General features: G+C 57.2%; 1 protein-coding gene across 2 annotated transcripts; it reads left to right on the top strand.

Moving 5' to 3' along the window:
• The first annotated feature begins 3247 nt into the window (after positions 1-3247).
• GPR4 (G protein-coupled receptor 4) lies at positions 3248-14810 on the top strand. 2 transcript variants are annotated; one of them, XM_079800210.1, is made up of 2 exons: positions 3248-3389; positions 10836-14810. In XM_079800210.1, the coding sequence occupies exon 2, from the start codon at positions 11647-11649 to the stop codon at positions 12736-12738; it is 1092 nt and encodes a 363-aa protein (XP_079656336.1). In that variant the 5' UTR covers positions 3248-3389; positions 10836-11646; the 3' UTR covers positions 12739-14810. The 2 variants fall into 2 exon arrangements, with proteins under 2 accessions (XP_079656336.1, XP_079656337.1); XM_079800211.1 differs by having other exon boundaries at positions 3303-3393.
• Positions 14811-15495: the final 685 nt, after the last annotated feature.

Raw genomic sequence — 15495 nt, 5'->3', positions numbered from 1 at the left:
TGTGCCCCCTCCTAGTCATTGCCCACCCCCAGTAACCACTACCCTGACTTACCACACCACAGGGGTAAATACATGTATGGGATGGAGATAGAGTTATTCTGATTTTATCTTTTGTAGCCAAGATAACTGACAGCTATCTAATTACATCTATTTATTTTTTTTATGTTTAAGGCAGATTTTTTTTCACTAGTTGAGTAGTTCCCAAACTTGAAGGAACATGAGAATCGCCTGCAGGCCCAGTTATAATGGCAGTGCAGCGCCCCCAAGCCCCCATCAGGGACCACAGTTTGAGAATCACTGCTCTAATGGAAATAGAATAAGATAGCAAACATATGCCCTGACTGGTCTGGCTCAGTGGATAGAGCGCCAACCTGCAGACTCAAGGGTTCCAGGTTCGATTCTGGTCAAGGGCAGGTACCTCGGTTGCGGGCACATCCCCAGTAGGGGGTGTGCAAGAGGCAGCTGATCCATGTCTCTCTCTCATAGATGTTTCTAACTCTCCCTCTCCCTTCCTCTCTGTAAAAAATCAATAAAAATGTATTTTTAAAAAAGATAGCAAACATTGGGTTTTCCTGGACGGAACAGTACATAGTCATTTGTCCCCTCTACAGATGATAACGGACGGAAAGCTCAGAGCCTCGCAGGTCCACAGGGACAACTTCCAAGCCCCTCCCTTCCCAGGGGAAGGAAATGCTGCAGGAGAAACCGGCAAACCCTCCCCAGGTAGTTCAAATTCTGGGGAAGTGGCCAGTGCTTTTATGCATCCTTTTCATTGGGTCTCTTAGAGCATTGTCGCCCCCTTGTGCCCAGCCTCAAACCTGCATGGAAAAAACGTGCCTAGAAAGTTCTGTGGAAGTAGTGCTGGTAATTCTCCACGTGCCCCCACCCCAGGGCCCTGGGAGACTATCCTGTGCAGACTCCACCCTCGAGGGTCCCCTGCCCTCGCCTTCTGGGTTGGGTTCTGCCTCTCAGAGGCACTGACCTCTGGCCGGAAATCCGAGGGTGGCAGGCGAGAGGTGGGAGTGTTTGTTTTCCGGCCTCTCTGCATCCCTGCCCTTCTTGCCGTGGCTGAGTTCCTGTACCCAGAGCCACAGCTCCTAGGGGCTCCCCTCCAAACTCCAACTTTCTGTCCAAAGGGTAGCAATGGCTTGGCTTTCCCTGAGGCTGGTCCCCTGGTAACGCACCGTACTTTGTGGGGTCCTACACTCTGGCCCTCCCTCAAAACATCCCTTCGTAAGTGCTGCCACTTAGCCCTGGTGGGGTAGCTCGGTTGGTTGAGGGTTCAATCCCAGGTCAGGGCACATACAAGGATCAACCAATGAATGCATAAACACGTGGAACAACAGATCAATGTTACTTTCTCAAATCAATAATACAAATATATATAAGTGCTGCCACTTCAACTCTGAGTGGCCACCTGCTTCCTGCCAGGAACCTGACTGAATCACAGCATAAACTTAGGGTGAGCCCAGGAGGGAAGGGGGACTCTTGGCTACCAGTGGGCCCCAGAATTTCCCTTTAGGAAGAGCTGGGGATGGCCAAGGGGCTGAGGAGGGCCATGTGGGGCTTGTCCTGCATGATAGGATGTATGTGGGGTTATTTGTGGGGAGGAGCTAAAAGCCTTCCTTCATGACACCTCTCTTGGATCTGTCCCTGACTCCCTTGAGGGAGGGTAGAAGGAAAAAGCCTTTATTCCTGTGTGCGTGGCAGGTCACTTAGGTCCTTGGTTAACTCTCACTTTCTGTTTCCCTCAAGAGCCCTGAGAAGAAGGCAGTAATATGGTTCAGAGAGGTGTAGTCACTTGTCCAAAGCCACACAGCAAATGACCATAATGGCGACCTTTAAAATAACAACTGTATCACTTCATTTACATGAAGTTCTAGAATAGGCAACACTACTCTCCCGTGAGAAAAAAAGCACAGAGTTGCCTGGGGGGGGGGGGGGGGGGGGGGAGGGGAGAGCAGCATGTGAGCATTGCCTGGACAGAGGGGAAGAGCCACGTTCTGGGGTGATGGAAATGTTCTCCGTCTTGATTTGAATGCTTAGTCACATGGGTGTATCTGTTGGTCACAACTCATTGTACTTAAGATCCGGGCATTCTTTTTATTAAAAAAAAAATAAGCAAAAAAGAATTTGCAAACCTAATAGCTGCCATTTTTTGAGTCCCACATCCCTGGTCTGTGCGGAGTGCTTTGACCTAGAATGAATTCTCATGACCAGTTGGTGGTGACGAGAATCATAAAAATAAACAAACCTGCCCTAACCGGTTTGGCTCAGTGGATAGAGCATCAGCCTTCGGACTGAGGGGTCCCAGGTTCAATTCCGGTCAAGAGCATGTACCTTGGTTGGGGGCACATCCCCAGTAGGGAGTGTGCAGGAGGCAGCTGATCGATGTTTGTCTCTCATCGATGTTTCTAACTCTATCCCTCTCCCTTCCTCTCTGTGAAAAATCAATAAAATATATTTTAGAAAAAAAATAATGAGCAAACCTGTTTGGCGCACTCACCATTCACTTGCTCCCTGAAAACTATGCGCATTGCACACCTACTAAGTGCACGTGGGGGAGGGGGGGGCGGCTTCTAGGCAACAGACACCACCGTAAGCAAATCAGCCACAAAAATGACAAGTTACACTCCTCCTGGGGGGCAGGGGAGGAGGCGGATCATTAGAAGAAAATAAATGGAAAGCGTAGGACATTGGATGGTGACGGTTCTGTGGGGAAGAGTAAATAAAGCAAGGAGGAATGGGAGCCTGGGGGGCATGTTTTACAAACTTGATGGTTCTGACACCTCCAAACGACATCCCCATGACAAAGGGACTATCCTGTGACCATAGGGACAGCTAAGGTCTGATCCAGAGGCCGGGCGGGACTGCGAGCCCCAAACCCTTCCAGGGGGGCCCTGGCCCTGGCAGTGGGGACTGGGCAGAGCCCTGTGTCCTGTCCCTGCGGGGCGTGTGATCTCCAAGGCTTGGAGTCTCCAAGGGAGGAAATGGCTCAGCTCAAGGAGAGTCAAAAGGGGAGTCCCCCTCCCCCGCCCCCAGCTGGGGGCTTGATCAAATCGGAGGTGTGGGGTTGGAGGGAGAGGAAGCAAAGGGGTTCACGACGTGCGGGCGTCCAGGCTGGTGACTTTGCTGGCGGATGCGTGGGGGAGGGGCTCCCAGCAGCAGGTGAGCGTGGTGCCCGCGCTGGAAGTCTTTCGTGGGGCGAAGTCTTAAAGGGGTTAAGGGGAGCGACAAAGGAGGGGTTAACGGGGGGCGGGCCTGGCCGGGGCGGGGCCTCGGCCGGGAGGAGTCGCCGCTGGGTCCCGGGCCACCGTCGAGCCCAGACCCCGCCGCCGCCGCCGGGACCGGGACCGGGACCGCCCGCCCCGTTCAGCCGGCGCGCGCAGGTAGGTGCGCATCCCTCCCCGGTCCGCGCCCGCCCGGCGTCCGGCCGCCGCGGGGCGCTGCTCCCCGCGCCCCTCGGGGGCTTTGCTCCCCTAGGCCGGCTGCCTCGGTTTCCCGCGCCGTCTGGGCCCCGCCCCTCTCCGGCGCTGGCTCTCCCGACGTCTCCGCGGTCGACTTCGTCTCTGATCGGCCTCCGTCTCTCCGCCTGTCTCTGATGTCTCTGGGCCCGCGGGCCTCTTCCCCTGGGTGTGTCTCTGCCGCTACACCTCTGGGTGTCTCCGTGCGTTTCCCCACCTCTGCCTGCCCCTCTCCGCCCCTCTCTGCCCCTCTCTGCCCCTCTCTGCCCGTCTGCCTCTGCCTGGGCATCCCGTCTCTCTCGGGGTCGCTGCTCGTCTCTGTCCCCCGGTCCCCGGAGGAACTCTCCATCTCTGCGGAGCGCTCTGCCTCCACCTCCCTCTCCCTCTGTCCGGGCCTCTCTTCGCCCTTTCCCTCCCGTCTGTCTCACTCGCCCTTTCTCTGTATTTTAGACCCCGTCCTCACCTCACTCCAAATCCTCGCCCACCCCCAGAGCCCCTCCTGGGCTGAGGAGCTCCTTAGGAGAGAGAGAGAGAGAGAGAGAGAGAGAGAGAGAGAGAGAGAGAGAGAGTGTGTGTGTGTGGGCGGGGAAGGGGGGGCGCAGGGTTGCTACCTGGGGCAGGTGGACTCTGAGTGATACTGGGACCCCAGCGCTCTTTTCACACAGTCACCCCACCCCACCCACCCTCCAATTTCAGGAATTCCTGGCGGGGGTGGGGGGTGGGGGGACTTCCTTTCACGCTTCCTCCCTTCCAGGATTTGGCTGGTCACCGTTAACTCCTTCCTACCTCGACTTCATCCCTCCTTGAACTGGACACTCCCCCCCCCCAACCAAACCAGGCTGAGGGGGCAGCTCTGGGGTTTCTGTGGGGCATCCGTTTGGGGGTGTCTGTGTGCACTCACGCAGGATGTGTGCTGGGGGTTCTGTTTGGAGGCACAGATGGAGATGATGGGGCCTACCCCCTCCAACGCCCCCTCCAGGCCCCAGCACCAGCCTCATTCCTCCTGACCCCACCGAGAGGGCCCCCCTCAAGGCTGTGGATGAACTCAAATTCATATTTGGGGTGAGGATGGGGAGGTTTTCCTTCTGGAGGGTGTCCCATTAGGATGAGAGGCTAGAGACCGATGGGGGCGCCCAAGCTCTGGGAATCATATATGAGTGTGCCGTCTTCGAGTGGAAAGACCTAGAATGTGGGAATGATCGGAGGGGAGAACTGGGAATGCTCCAACCTCAAGCCAAAGGTCCTCAAGGTATTTGAACGCTTCAATCCGAAGAGATTCCTGCTGGACTCTTGGCCGTGTTCAGCGTTCGCAGCTGTGGGTTCCAAAGGGCTTTCAGAGCCATCGAGGCCAAGCGCCCACTTTACAGATGGGAAAACTGAGGCCTAAGGGCAGAAGTCCCCGCAGCGAGTCAGGGCCAGTCTGGGGGCTGGGACTCCAGTTCCACGGAAGCCCTGCTTCTCCCTCTAAGTGGATTACCTTGGAGAAGGGCGGCTTCACAGGGAGGAGGGAAGAACGCCGGGGGAGGGAACAGCTGGAACCCAGAGGAGCGTTTTAGAAGCAGAGGCAATATTTCTAACGCCAGGGTGGTGGCCAAGGAGAGGGGACAAGGGTTGGTTCGGGTGGAAGGTGAGGCGTTTCAGAGAAGCAGAGAAGGAGGGGAGCCAGGAGGCCAAGTGGGACTGCAGGATCAGCTCTCGCCTGGTTCCGTCTCCTGACCCTCCCCATGAAGCCCACTGCTCCCCTGGGACAGGGCCTATAATTTGGTTTGTGTCTAGACAAATAATAACTCAGCTGGTGTGAGCCAGCCGGGAGGGGTGATGCCAGGCCCTCTGGGCGAGGGGCAGGGAGGCAGCCTGGGCTCCTAGTGCCTGCCCGCCCCCCCCCACCCCCCCCCCCTGCCATGGTGAGAAGTTAGGGACTAGGTGGAGGTGGTGACAAACACCCCTCCCCAGGATTCCTTAGTATCTGAGAACTCTGCGTAACCTTAGAACTTCAGGCTGCTGGCACGTTAAAGAAACGGAATAGATAAGGGGGAAAAGGAAGCGGGGTTCACTGTGCATGGAGTATGTTCCCATTTCTGTAAAAAAAAAAAAAAGGAAATACGCATTCATGGTTTTGCTTGGCAAAGATAATAATCACCGAGAGGTTAATAATAGATTATGAAAGTCGTAGAATGTTAAAAAAAAAAAATCAGAGCGCGTTCTAACAATAGAACTTTCGAATCTTGGAATGCGAGCCTCCTGGAATATTGGGCGAGGGCACGGAGAGCTGTGAGGATGATGACAAGAGGACGGAGGGAAGGGAAGGCCTAGGGTGTTACAATAATAGAACAGCCAACCCTGAGCGGACTCACATAGCACCTGCGGCGCTGGAACTCGGAACATCAGAGGGGTAGAGGCTGGTGACCCTGCTGTCCCTTCCGGGCGGCGTGCGCCCTGGGGGACATGAGGACCCCTTTGGAAGAAAAGGGGAAACCGAGGCCCAGCAGGGCGGTCCGCGTGGCCTGACTGTCCCCTGGCTTCCGCCTGCCACCAGGGCACCAGGTGGGGAGCGAGGAGCGGAGCGGTGATCACATTTCGTCCCCTAATGAGCAGACCGGAGCTGGCTGGTCCCCTGGGGCTGCCAGGGGATGGGGAGCCGGGGGAGGGGGGTTAGGAGAGGGGGGAGCCAGAGCCCACAGAGGAGGGATGTGGGGAGAGGTGGCCTGTGGCTTCTAGGGTGAGGCTGGTGAGGCGATGGTGGGGGGGGGGCATGGGGCTGCATCACCTCTCCCTCTGTCCTCTCCACCCCACCCCAGTCATTCATCCTCGCTGGGCTCAGCAGTGGCTGGCAGACCTGGGCACTTATCTGGCCTGAGCAGCTGAGGCATAAAGTGGGGGCCGGGGTCTGATCAACCCTTCTTGTTCCCCCACTATCACTCCACACTTGGGCTTCTCTCTCTTCCTGCTCCACTGGGGAGGGGTTTTAGGGACCAAAACGGGGAGGGGGCCTGTGGGACAGGGGGAGCTTCTTGTGGGGGGCTGTGAGATTTGGGGGGCGAGCTCCCAGCAAAGTCTGAGTAGGGGAGGCAACTTAGACCCCAACTGAAGAGGGTCAACACTGGGGGTGAAGGGTGGGGAGCTGGGCAAGGGAGACAGGAAGGGATGGCCAAGACACTACAAGACTACAAGCCTCTTTCTTTCTTTCTTTCTTTCTTTCTTTCTTTCTTTCTTTCTTTCTTTCTTTCTTTCTCTCTCTCTTTATATATTTTTATTGATGTCAGAGAGAAAGGGAGAAAGAGAGAGAGAGATGGAAACATCAACGATGAGAAAGAATCATGGATCGGCTGCCTCCTGCACGCCCCACACTGGGGATCCAGCCTGCAACCCAGGCATGTGCCCTGACCGGGAGTCTAATCGTGACCCCCTGGTCCATAGGTCGAAGCTCAACTGCTGAGCCACGCCAGCTGGGCCTCTTGCTTTCTTACAGTGAGAAAGTTGGTGTGTCTTCCAGCAGATTCTCCAGAGGGTCTGAGAACCCCAGCCAGTCTTGAGGGGGGGTTACCGGGGTGCAGGCAGTCAGAGACAGCATCCAGGCAGGGAAGCTCTTCAGTTCAGGAGGACACATCTGCCCAGGGGTGGCACCTCACGTGACTTAGAGAACTGCCTTGCCCCCCTGGGCCTCAGTTTCCCCATCTGGGCAGGCAGAGCTCAGAAAAAGCCTCGCGCCCCAGTTGTCACATACTGTGCTGTCTTTCGGGGCCCCGCGGTGGGCAGATCTGGAGGAGAGGGGGTTGTCTGAGGGCCCCTCCCCCATGCCCAGCGCTCCCTGGAAGCAGGAGGGCTGAGGGTGGAGAGGTGGGAGGAGGAAGGGGTGAGCGTTCCACTGTTCCCCTTGAGGAGATTAGCAACGAGAAGCGTATTTCCTGTGGCGCAGGGACTTAGTCTCCAGCTGGTGCCGGTGCCGCTGGGCTGAACCCAGGTGGTCTCCGGAGGCCAGAGGCCGGGGCAGCGGGAAATCCCGGCGCTGGGGGCCTCCTCCCACTGCACACTGGCTTCTGGTCTTAGCTCTCCAGTGCCGGTGGAATAACAATGACTGTTCAATGATTTATAAGATGATACCAACTAGGATGTTTGGATCTGCGATGTGACTAGTATAAAAGTTGTGTCCCCCCTTTTATAAGAAGGGGAAACTGAGGCTCCTGAAAAAGAAGTAATTCCCTCAATATTACAAAAGGCAGAAGGAGAGACAGAGGGCAGAGAGAGGAGGAGACCACGGGGCAGAGAAGGGGGGGGGGGGAGCGGAGGTTGGGTGACTTGGTCTGGGGGGGTCTGGTTTGAAGGGAGAGACTGGATTGCACTAGGACAGCGGGGAGCAAGCCCCCTCCACCCTTTCTCCACAGGATCCAGCCTCCGCCTGAGTCTGGGGTGAGGGCAGGCGCTCTGTGGCGAGGACCCCACAGGGGGTGGGACTTACCAAGCAGGACTCAGTCCTGACCTTTCAAAGTCAATTCCGGAGCGGATAGATCCTGCCCTTTCACGCACCCCCCACCTCTTTCTCTGGGACCCACAGGGGCTTGTTTGAGCCAGAAGTGTGTGTGTGTGGGGGGGGGGGTGGAGGTGCCGCCTCAAGGGAGCCTGCGTTGGGGGATAGGCTGGCCAATGTGTGTTCCCCTAGTCAACAGTCATTTATTGAGCACCTACTGTACGTTGGAGATTCAGCAGTCAACGCACGGTCCCTGCCCTCCTGGAACATCTAGTCTAGACAGACAGACAGACAGACAAAAACAAGATACAAGGTGAGGTGAGGGGATAGCCCTGGGCGGGACTCTGGGTGGGAAGGGCCCCTTGAGGAAGAGAAGGAGGCGAGGAAGCTGGTTCTACCAAGATCTTGGGGAGTGCCCGGTGCAGGAAGCCCTGGCTGGTTTGGCTCAATGGATAGAGCGTCGGCCTGTGGACCAAAGGGTCCCAGGTTCGATTCTGGTCAAGGGCTCGTACCTTGGTTGCAGGCTTCTCCCCGGCCCGGGCCCTGGTCAGGGCTCGTGCAGGAGGCAACCAGTCGATGTGTTTCTCTCACATGATGTTTCTGCCTTTCCCTCTCTCTTCCCCTCTCCCTACAAATCAACGGAAAAATATCCTCGGGTGAGGGTTAACAAAACAAAAAAATAGCGGTCCAGGCGGCGGGCACACCTTTCCAGGTTGGGAAGAAGGTCACTGGCCTTGCGCCCGCTGAGGTGGGGAAGGGGCGGTGGGCAAGGAAGTCAGGCAGCGCCTGGCGGGGCAGGGAGCTGGGTTTTACCCCCAGTTCCTTGGGAGACCGTTGGAGGGCTTGGAGCAGAGAAGCAACCAGAGCTGGTTTGCATGTTGGAGAGACCTCTCTGGCTGCAGAGCCGGAAGCGAGGTGAAGGACATCAGAATGGCAGCCAGGAAAGCAGTGAGCAGGCTCTGCGGGTCCCAGCAGGTGAGCTGATGGTGGCACAGCGCAGGCAGCGGCGGGGCTTAGGGACCCGCAGGGACTCAGGCGTGTCGTGGAGGGAGGCAGGCGGAACCAGAGGGGTGTCCCGTGGAAGGATGCGCAGGCATGTGGGAGGCTGCCACGACCTGCTGTGGGAGCGAGGGCTCCTCCCTTCCCCTCTCTGGGCCTCAGTTTTGTCATCTGGCCCATTGACTGGGTTTTCATAGTGTGTCGGGGGATTCTTCAGAGGAGCCCCGCCTCCTTATTTCCTCCAGAGCACGGAGCAGCTTTCCCTTTCACCATCTTAAGTGGGGTTTCCAGTTAAGACCTTTTCTGTTTATAAAAAGCTCATGAAAGGAAACCTGTGCGAACCCCTGGATGGAGTCTTGGAAAATGCCCCTGATTCAGGCTTCGTTCCCCTTCTCTCTGGGGCAGGGAGTGGCTCCGTCCATGACTGCCCTCTGCCCCACGCTTGCAGGTCTTCCCGGGACCAAGGAGGTGCCCGGTGCCCGGCCCAGGGTTCTCACTCGGGGAAAGTCAGCAAGGCGGCAATGAGGGTGTGGTCCCTGAGCGAGGGGAAGGCATGCTGGTCTTGCTCCCCGGACTTGATCGGATCCAGCAGCCCCTGCGCTCAGCCTTCACCCCAGCCCCCTGCAGCTGTGGTTCCCAGCCCCTGCTGTCAGCCCGGGCCCCTGCTGTCCAGTTATTTTCAAGAGGGACCTGAAGCACAGGCTGGAGCAAAGGGGGAGAGAGCCGCGGTTTCCCCCCTCAGTACCTTGGACAGGTCTCTGAACCATTCTGCGCCCCAGTGTGTCAAATAGGGGGAATAACAGTACTTTCAATGGGGTTCTTGACATTTTAAAGAATTAATACCCATCACAGTGCTTAGAACAAGGCTTGCTATGTAGTAGGACTCACAAACTGTAGCTGTGAATATCCTCCTCCTTATCATCATTATCAAGAATGGGCCAAAACCGGTTTGGCTCAGTGGATAGAGCGTCGGCCTGCGGACTCAAGGGTCCCAGGTTCGATTCCGGTCAAGGGCATGTACCTTGGTTGCGGGCACATCCCCAGTAGGGGGTGTGCAAGAGGCAGCTGATTGATGTTTCTCTCTCATCGATGTTTCTAACTCTCTATCCCTCTCTCTTCCTCTCTGTAAAAAAATCAATAAAAAATATATATATATATATATATATATATATATATATATATATATATATATATATATATATAAAGAATGGGGTGCCCTGGCCCCAGCCGGTTTGGCTCAGTGGATAGAGCTTTGGTCTGCAGACCGAAGGGTCCCAGGTTCGATTCCGGTCAAGGGCATGTACCTAAGTTGTAGGCTCCTCCCTGGCCCAGGCCCTGGTGAGGGCTCCTGCAGGAGGCAACCAATTGATGTGTCTCCCTCATATCGATGTTTCTCTCTCTCTTCCACTCTCTTTAAAAATCAATGGAAAAATATCCTCAGGTGAGGATAAAAATAAGCTAAAAAAAAAAAAAAAAGAATGGGGTGCCCTGGGTTAGGAATGAGAGGCTGGTTCTGGTTCCATTTCTGGTTCTGGTTCCGGTTCCCTCACTGCCTTGCTGTGCATCCTTGAGGGCCGTGACCCAGCCTCTCTGGGCCCCTCCTCCCTGCCTGTGAAATGACGGCGTTAACCTCAGCCAGCTTTCCCCAAAGCGGGATAGATTCCTGTGCCAGCTTTATGTGGTTTCTGGAAGAACAGTTCGAAAATCTAAGTAGGGTCATTATTTTAACATCTATTAGGGGAAAAATATATCTGGCGCCTCACATCTGTGTTTTCCGAGATCTGCTGTCTAGCCTGGGGGTCAATGAGGCACTCTCTGGGTGTCCCCCCTCTGCGGCCTGCGGGGGGGGGGGGGTCACTGCCAGGCTTGTCACAGCCACGCCCCTCACTTCAGGCCTCTCCCCACAGGCACTGCAAAGCCAGCGCGGAGCTGCAGGTGCGGCCGCCTCATCTCACAGCTCAGCCCCCACCGGACAGGCGGAGCCCTCCCTGCCCCCTTCCCACGGCCCCTTCCATCCACCATCCTCCTCTGGTCTGGCCCTTACTCACCTCCTTCCTGTTCCCGTTCCCACATTCCCCGGGCTGAGCCCTTCCTCCGCCCTGCCCCCTGCCCCCAACACCTCCTTTTCCGTCATCTTCTCTTCAGTGTTTATCTTATTTCCTCACTTCTTGTTGGGGTCCTGGGAAATGCCAGCACCCACACCCACACTGCCTGGTCTATTCAGCACCCCCCGATTGTAGCCCGTCCTGTCTCAACACCTTCCAGTGTGTTTCCCGAGTCTTCTAGTACATTCCACCCACCATCACTTCAGCTCAGCCCCACTGCGCCCTTCGTCCTGCACAGAGCTCTGGCCAGGGCCCATGCCGCCTTCATCTCCTCCATAAACACTCCCCTCGGCCAGTTTCTGTGTCACCCCATTCCCCCCCATTTACGCTCTGACTGCGTCTAGACACACCTCCTTGACAAAGCCCTTGGTCCACCCCCCCCTCTCCCCCCAACTCCCTCTTGTGTTGATTCATTCCTTCCCCCAACTTTTCCCTCTCAAGCTCCACCCTTTCCCGTCCACAGCCAACCTCCTCTCTTCCCCAGGGACCGCCTCCCACCATGTGCCCCTGAGCCTCCAAGGAGGGGGCTCAGGGAGCCCCATGGCCTCCCGCCCCCCGTGGCCCCACAGCCCCCGGGGGCCATGGGAAGCCCCTGAAAGGCCCGGCGCTGAGGATGGGCAACGGCAGCTGGGAAGGCTGCCACGTGGACTCCCGCATGGACCACCTCTTCCCGCCTTCCCTCTACATCTTCGTCATCGGCGTGGGGCTGCCCACCAACTGCCTGGCGCTGTGGGCCGCCTACCGCCAGGTGCGCCAGCGCAACGAGCTGGGCGTGTACCTCATGAACCTGAGCATCGCCGACCTGCTGTACATCTGCACGCTGCCGCTCTGGGTGGACTACTTCCTGCACCACGACAACTGGATCCACGGCCCCGGCTCCTGCAAGCTCTTCGGCTTCATCTTCTACACCAACATCTACATCAGCATCGCCTTCCTGTGCTGCATCTCGGTGGACCGCTACCTGGCCGTGGCCCACCCGCTGCGCTTCGCCCGCCTGCGCCGCGTCAAGACGGCCGTGGCCGTGAGCTCCGTGGTCTGGGCCACCGAGCTGGGCGCCAACTCGGCGCCGCTGTTCCATGACGAGCTGTTCCGCGATCGCTACAACCACACCTTCTGCTTCGAGAAGTTCCCCATGGAGGGCTGGGTGGCCTGGATGAATCTCTACAGGGTCTTCGTGGGCTTCCTGTTCCCGTGGGCCCTCATGCTGCTGTCCTACCGCGGCATCCTGCGCGCCGTGCGCGGGAGCGTGTCCACCGAGCGCCAGGAGAAGACCAAGATCAAGCGGCTGGCGCTCAGCCTCATCGCCATCGTGCTGGTCTGCTTCGCGCCCTACCACGTGCTCCTGCTGTCGCGCAGCGCCGTGCACCTGGGCCGCCCCTGGGACTGCGGCTTCGAGGAGCGCGTCTTCCCCGCCTACCACAGCTCGCTGGCCTTCACCAGCCTCAACTGCGTGGCCGACCCCATCCTCTACTGCCTGGTCAACGAGGGCACCCGCAGCGACGTGGCCAAGGCCCTGCACGACCTGCTGCGCTTCCTGGCCAGCGACAAGCCCCAGGAGATGGCCAACGCCTCCCTCACCCTGGAGACCCCGCTCACGTCCAAGAGGAGCACCGTGGCCAAGGTCATGGCGGCTGGCTGGGTGGCGGCGCCGTCCTCCCAGGAGGACCAGGTGCAGCTGAAGATGCTGCCGCCGGTGGCACAGTGAACCTCAGATCGCACAGAGATGCCCCCTCCCCCCCTAAATTCATCCCACTCGCTGGACCCTCTCGCGCTGGTGTATGCGAATTGTATGTAAATAAGGCCATGTTACCGCTCATCATGTGAATATAAGAAAAGAGGAAAACAGCAAGGTTGGTGTGTCACTGGTCAGTTGTCCTCCTCCACCAGGGCCCCTTAACAGTTCAGCTGAACGGTGCCCAGCCTTGCCCGGGGCAGTGTTAGTGACGTGGGGGTGATGTGTGACAGACCTGGCCCGGCCCTCACGGGCTCCCGCTCCAATGGGGGAGACAGATCTGTCCCTGGACAGGGATGACCCAGATGGGCAGGGCTCAGACAGGAGAGGCCAGGGTCTGGGGGAACCCCAAAGGGCATCTGACCCAGTCTGGGGGACAGGGAGGGCTTCCTGGAGGAGGAGACCAGTACTAGTAAATGAAGTTTCCAGAGGTAAAGACAAAAAAAAAAAAAGAAAGAAAGAAAGAAAAGAGACATGAGGATTATTTCCAATGAGGGGGTGACTCAAGGGGAAGGCGGAAGGAGAAACCCACTGAGTGTGGAGTGATCACTTTTGCTCTAGGGAAGCCCCCGTCATATAGGGGAGAGTGAGCAGGACAGAGCAATTGAGTTTTTATTTATTTTTTATTTTTAAAATATATTTTATTGATTTTTTACAGAGAGGGAGAGTTAGAAACATCGATGAAAGAGAAACGTGGATCAGCTGCCTCCTGCACGCCCCCTACTGGGGATGTGCCCGCAACCAAGGCACATGTCCTTGACCGGAATCGAACCTGGGACCCTTGAGTCCGCAGGCCGACGCTCTATCCATTGAGCCAAACCGGTTAGGGCAGCAATTGAGTTTTTAGATGAACATTCTCCAAGTCAGGATTGAGGAAGAAGAGGGAGAATGTCCAAACCCAAGTGAAGGGCAATCAAGGAAGACTGCCTGGAGGAGTCATTCCATCAGCAGGGTTTTTTGTGCCTACCATCTGCTGTGCGGGCTGGGGCTGGGGACACAGTGGTGACCAAGACAGCCCAGGCGCCACCATCAAGGGGCGTGCAGTAAGGGAGTAAATCAAAATAAAGTTTGGAATTGATAAGTATATTGGGTGAAAATGAAGCCACATGAAGGGGCAGACGGACCTGGAGTCTGATCTAGATGAGGTCAGGGGGCTCACTGAGAAGGTGGCACTTGAGCAAAGTCCTGAAGGAGGGGAGGGGCCCTGTGGCTGCCAGGGGCGAAGAGCAGAGCAGGCAGAGGGAACAGCAGGTGGAAAGCCCTGGGGTTAGAGAGCCTGAATCCTGAGCACAGTAGGCACCGTGGTGCCTGGAGCAGATGGAGGGTGACAGAGTGGGAGTGAGACTGGCAAGGGGACAGAGGCCCATCTTTCGGGGCTCTGAGGTAAATGGGAGCCACAAGAGGAGGGACGTGCTTTGACTCCAATGTTAACCGGGTCCCGCTGGTTGCTGAGTGGGGAACAGAGTAGGGGCAGTTGGGGCAGCAGCCGGGAGCCCAGTGAAGCGGTTCAGTAGCCCAGGTGGGAGGTGCTGGCAGGGGGACCTGGGTGGGCGGTGGAGTGAGCGAGGAACAGTGGGCGCTCTGGGACTTACTGCGAGGAAATACAATGATGGAAGAAGCACGGCGCCTGCGGGATTGTGTAGCACAAGCCTCTTGCCCATCCTGGGAACATGGTGACTGAGAGCCTGAGCTGGGAGGACCTCTGGGGACGATCCCAGGCCCTATTCCGGGGTGGTCACTGAGAGGCCAAGAGACTAGCCCGGAGCCGCACAGCCGGTGAGTCAGCCTGGGGCCACCCTGGGTTCCCGCTCCCCTCCCGGTCGCTGCCTCTGTTCCCACGCCCCAGAGTGGCCAAGGCTGCCTGCTCCGGCTGGCCCCTCCCTCCCTCTCTCAGCCCCCAGAGGTCACCAGGAAAGGTCCTCCTATAACCAGGCTGGAGAACAGGAGGACGCGCCCAGCTCCGGACCGGCCTCGCCCCTTCTTTCTTGGGTCTGTAACAGGCTTCGAGCTCCGGATGAGATGTGACGACCCCCCACCTCTCTCCACACACACCCTTCCTTGCCCCAGAGGTTCCCAGAAGAGGTTCCTGGAAACCCTTCTCAGAGAAAGGAAGAGGAGGGAGGACGGGAATGGGGTGGGGGGGGGGGGGAGGAAGAACTTAATGAAGAAAATGGTTTTGCAGGAGGGGGGTTACTGAGATGCAGGAAGTTGGGGCTTTGGTGTTGGGAGAGAAAAAGGGGGGGTCCAGGACCTGGGGGCTCTAGTAATTTTCCCATCCTGTCTCAACACCATAAAGCTATTGGGATGGAGTTGTAGGGGGCCAGATATTTTGAACACAGTCTCCTCAGAGAATGAGATGAAAGCCTGCACATTACCCTCCACCAAATGCTCATTCGCATTCAATAAATATTTACTGAGCACCTACTATGTGCCAGGCACTGTTCTAGGAGCTGAGGAAACAGCAGTGAATTATACAGAAAAAAGCCATGTACAAGTTTGGAAGTTACCTTAGTCCCCCCAGTAGGTCCTTGGGCTCCAGGCTAACACCCCTCAGGAGAAGACTCTGGGATGGGACTCAAGAAATCCCAGCCTCGCCCTGGCCAGTGTGGCTCAGTTGGTTGGGCATAGTCCTGTGCATCCAAAGATCGCTGGGTTCCATTCCCGGCCAGGGCACATGCCCAGGTTGCGGGTTCAATCCCCAGTCATGGTGTGTGTGGAGGCAGTGGATCA

Source organism: Cnephaeus nilssonii (assembly GCF_951640355.1).
Source record: "Cnephaeus nilssonii genome assembly, chromosome: 20".
Taxonomy (NCBI): Eukaryota; Metazoa; Chordata; class Mammalia; order Chiroptera; family Vespertilionidae; genus Cnephaeus; species Cnephaeus nilssonii.
This window is presented reverse-complemented; position numbering and strand designations above follow the sequence as displayed.